The sequence below is a fragment of the Cyprinodon variegatus genome, unplaced genomic scaffold (genome assembly GCF_000732505.1).
Source record: "Cyprinodon variegatus isolate N-32 unplaced genomic scaffold, C_variegatus-1.0 Scaffold796, whole genome shotgun sequence".
Taxonomy (NCBI): domain Eukaryota; kingdom Metazoa; phylum Chordata; class Actinopteri; order Cyprinodontiformes; family Cyprinodontidae; genus Cyprinodon; species Cyprinodon variegatus.
In genome coordinates this window covers 108,998-111,292 of record NW_015151249.1, presented here as the reverse complement: position 1 = coordinate 111,292, position 2,295 = coordinate 108,998, and the positions used below count along the sequence as shown (strand labels likewise).

The window sequence follows — 2,295 nt, the reverse complement described above, 5'->3', positions numbered from 1 at the left end:
GCAGATCAACAACCGGAGCTCCGAGCAGCCAGATCGCATCAAAGCAACTTGACCACAGATTGACCCAGTGTCCAGATTTCTGCGTTTGAGCATTTCTGATTGGTGTGAACGCAGCATTAGGCAGCAGTGATTCTATCCTTCAGCTTGGTTTCTGATCGGAGAAGCAGATCCTGACCCAGAACCAGTCGACGGTCTTTATTAGCCTTCCTGTGTTTAACGCCGGCAGCAGAGGTGCTTACCTGAGTCTATAGTCAAGTTGACGAACCGGACGAGACTGGTCCAAATGACGGCTAACAGCGGCTCTGTGGAAGAACAAGGGTATCTGTTAGCATGCAGGAAGTCTTTATGAGGTTTGCCTCCAGGCTTTATCAGGACTGGAAGTGGCTTCCAGTTAGCTTAGCGACCAGACTGGTCTGGAAGCAGAGCTCTGCTGCTCTGAAAACAAGAAACTGAAGCGTCAGACACCGTTTTAAATACTGACAACTTAAGAGACGCACTGATTCCAACATCCGAATCAGATTTCAGCGCTGATGCGAACTAATGGAAATGTTTACAATTTTTTAAAATAATTTTCATATTATTCGTGCTCTAAGTGTGTCGCTCTGTCAGCTAAAGGCATGTTTTACAGTCTTTATATTCCACTTAACTAAATCAGTTGACAATTATTTCAATAATTGATTCATCTGATCAATCGTTTCAGCCCTAATTCAGTGTTTAACATAATATTTATGAATGAAAGTATCTTATTTTCTGCTGTAAATCCATTTGATTTGCTTTATATCCAAATTGACTCAGACAAACTTTATTGTCATTTTGTACACAGGGTGTAAACGAAACAGAATGTCATTCAGTACAGCTCTCAATACATTTCCATTTCTTAAGGTGCAGCAGGGATTAAATGTAAACATTAGACTGGTATATGATTTACAGTTTTCCATTTTACTTTTATCATGTTAAAATATTTTATGTGTTTTTGTGTGAATGTGTGTGAAAGGGGACAAATAAAAGCTACAGAACTGAACATCCATCGACACAACTAGTAGCTAGTTTCTACTTTGTCTTGGAGATAAATCAGAAAAAGATAAATAAAAAAAAAAAGGTATCCGTAAACTTCCATAAAATTGATGAATCAGGAAACTGAGTTTAAAATAAAGGAAAAGTCGGCGCCCTGAGCGGATCCAGATCCAGATCCAGCAGAGGCTGATGATCCAGTAGGTAGAATTTACCTGGAGCCTCTTTGCCAACGGCGGTGAAGCCGTCTCTGATGTTGGAGAGGAGCACGGCGGCGTGTTTCATGAAGGATGGAGCGCCAGAGAGGAGCGGATGATTCAGAGGTTCTGGAAACAACAAAACTTTCACGTTAGGAAACTCCCTGATCCAATCGGGCGACCCGACTGTTTAAGGAAGAGCTACATCTAGGAAAGACTGTCTAACTTTATGGTTTCTGGGCAGAAAAATGACTAAACTGGACAGAAGCTGGAAGATTGAACATCAACTAGATGAGAAACTGGATATTTTCTATGACAATAATGACTCCAGACTTGGTCAGACCCCCCGACTGATGGCAGACGGCGGGTGTGCGTCTTTCACCCACCTAGATTTAACATAATCTTGTTCTTTGCTGCAGCAGCAACGACCTCCGGTCCCAGGAAGTAGTGGAGCAGCATCTCCAGGCCCAGCAGCTGAATGGAGGAGAAGCAGGAGGAAGCCTGCATGCTGGAGTTCAGGCTCATCGATAGCGTGCCGACCGAAGCGTTCAGGGAGACGTTGCCTGAGGAGACCGGGAAAACTCTTAATCTGAGCGTTAATCTGTGCAGCAGCCAGCGAGTCCGTCTGGACGGAGGAGCAAACCTGATTTCGGGGTGCTGGGCGCCACGGCTCCGTTTTGAGCGACGGGTCTAGAAGGAGTGTTTGGAACGGCGGACGAATCGGACCTGATGGTGGACTGGAGCAGAGGCGCCGCGACCTGCAGAGGATCAGAGTGTCAGCCTGCGTGGAGGAGCGCTGAGGATCAGCAGCAGCGGCGTGACGGAGCCGCTCCTCACCTGCTCAAAGTTGGGGGACAGGTTGGGTCCCAGCTGCACTATCAGATACCACCAGACCTCCACCTTGGTGAGCAGCAGGGCCTCCGTTCTCACCTGGATGGAGATGAGCGGCTGCATGAGCAGCTTCATTCGTTTGGAGTTGCTCAGGATATCTGGAGGAGATTCACAGGGAGGTCAAAACCAGGAGAGCAACGGGAGGGAGGGAGGAAAACGGATCTATGAGGAAAACGGATCTATGAGGAAAACGGAT

At 46.6% G+C, this 2,295-nt stretch overlaps 1 protein-coding gene across 3 annotated transcripts in view; it reads right to left on the bottom strand.

The window, feature by feature from the left end:
* The window catches only part of rif1 (replication timing regulatory factor 1), a 36,871-nt gene that overhangs the window by 29,213 nt on the left and 5,363 nt on the right, over window positions 1–2,295 (bottom strand). For all 3 annotated transcript variants that reach the window (XM_015396418.1, XM_015396420.1, XM_015396419.1), the window contains exons 9-13: window positions 2,046–2,197; window positions 1,852–1,966; window positions 1,595–1,771; window positions 1,227–1,337; window positions 240–302 (exon numbers count right to left, since the gene is read on the bottom strand). In XM_015396418.1, coding sequence (XP_015251904.1) covers window positions 240–302; window positions 1,227–1,337; window positions 1,595–1,771; window positions 1,852–1,966; window positions 2,046–2,197 — 618 coding nt within the window. The remainder of the gene's footprint in view (window positions 1–239; window positions 303–1,226; window positions 1,338–1,594; window positions 1,772–1,851; window positions 1,967–2,045; window positions 2,198–2,295) is intronic.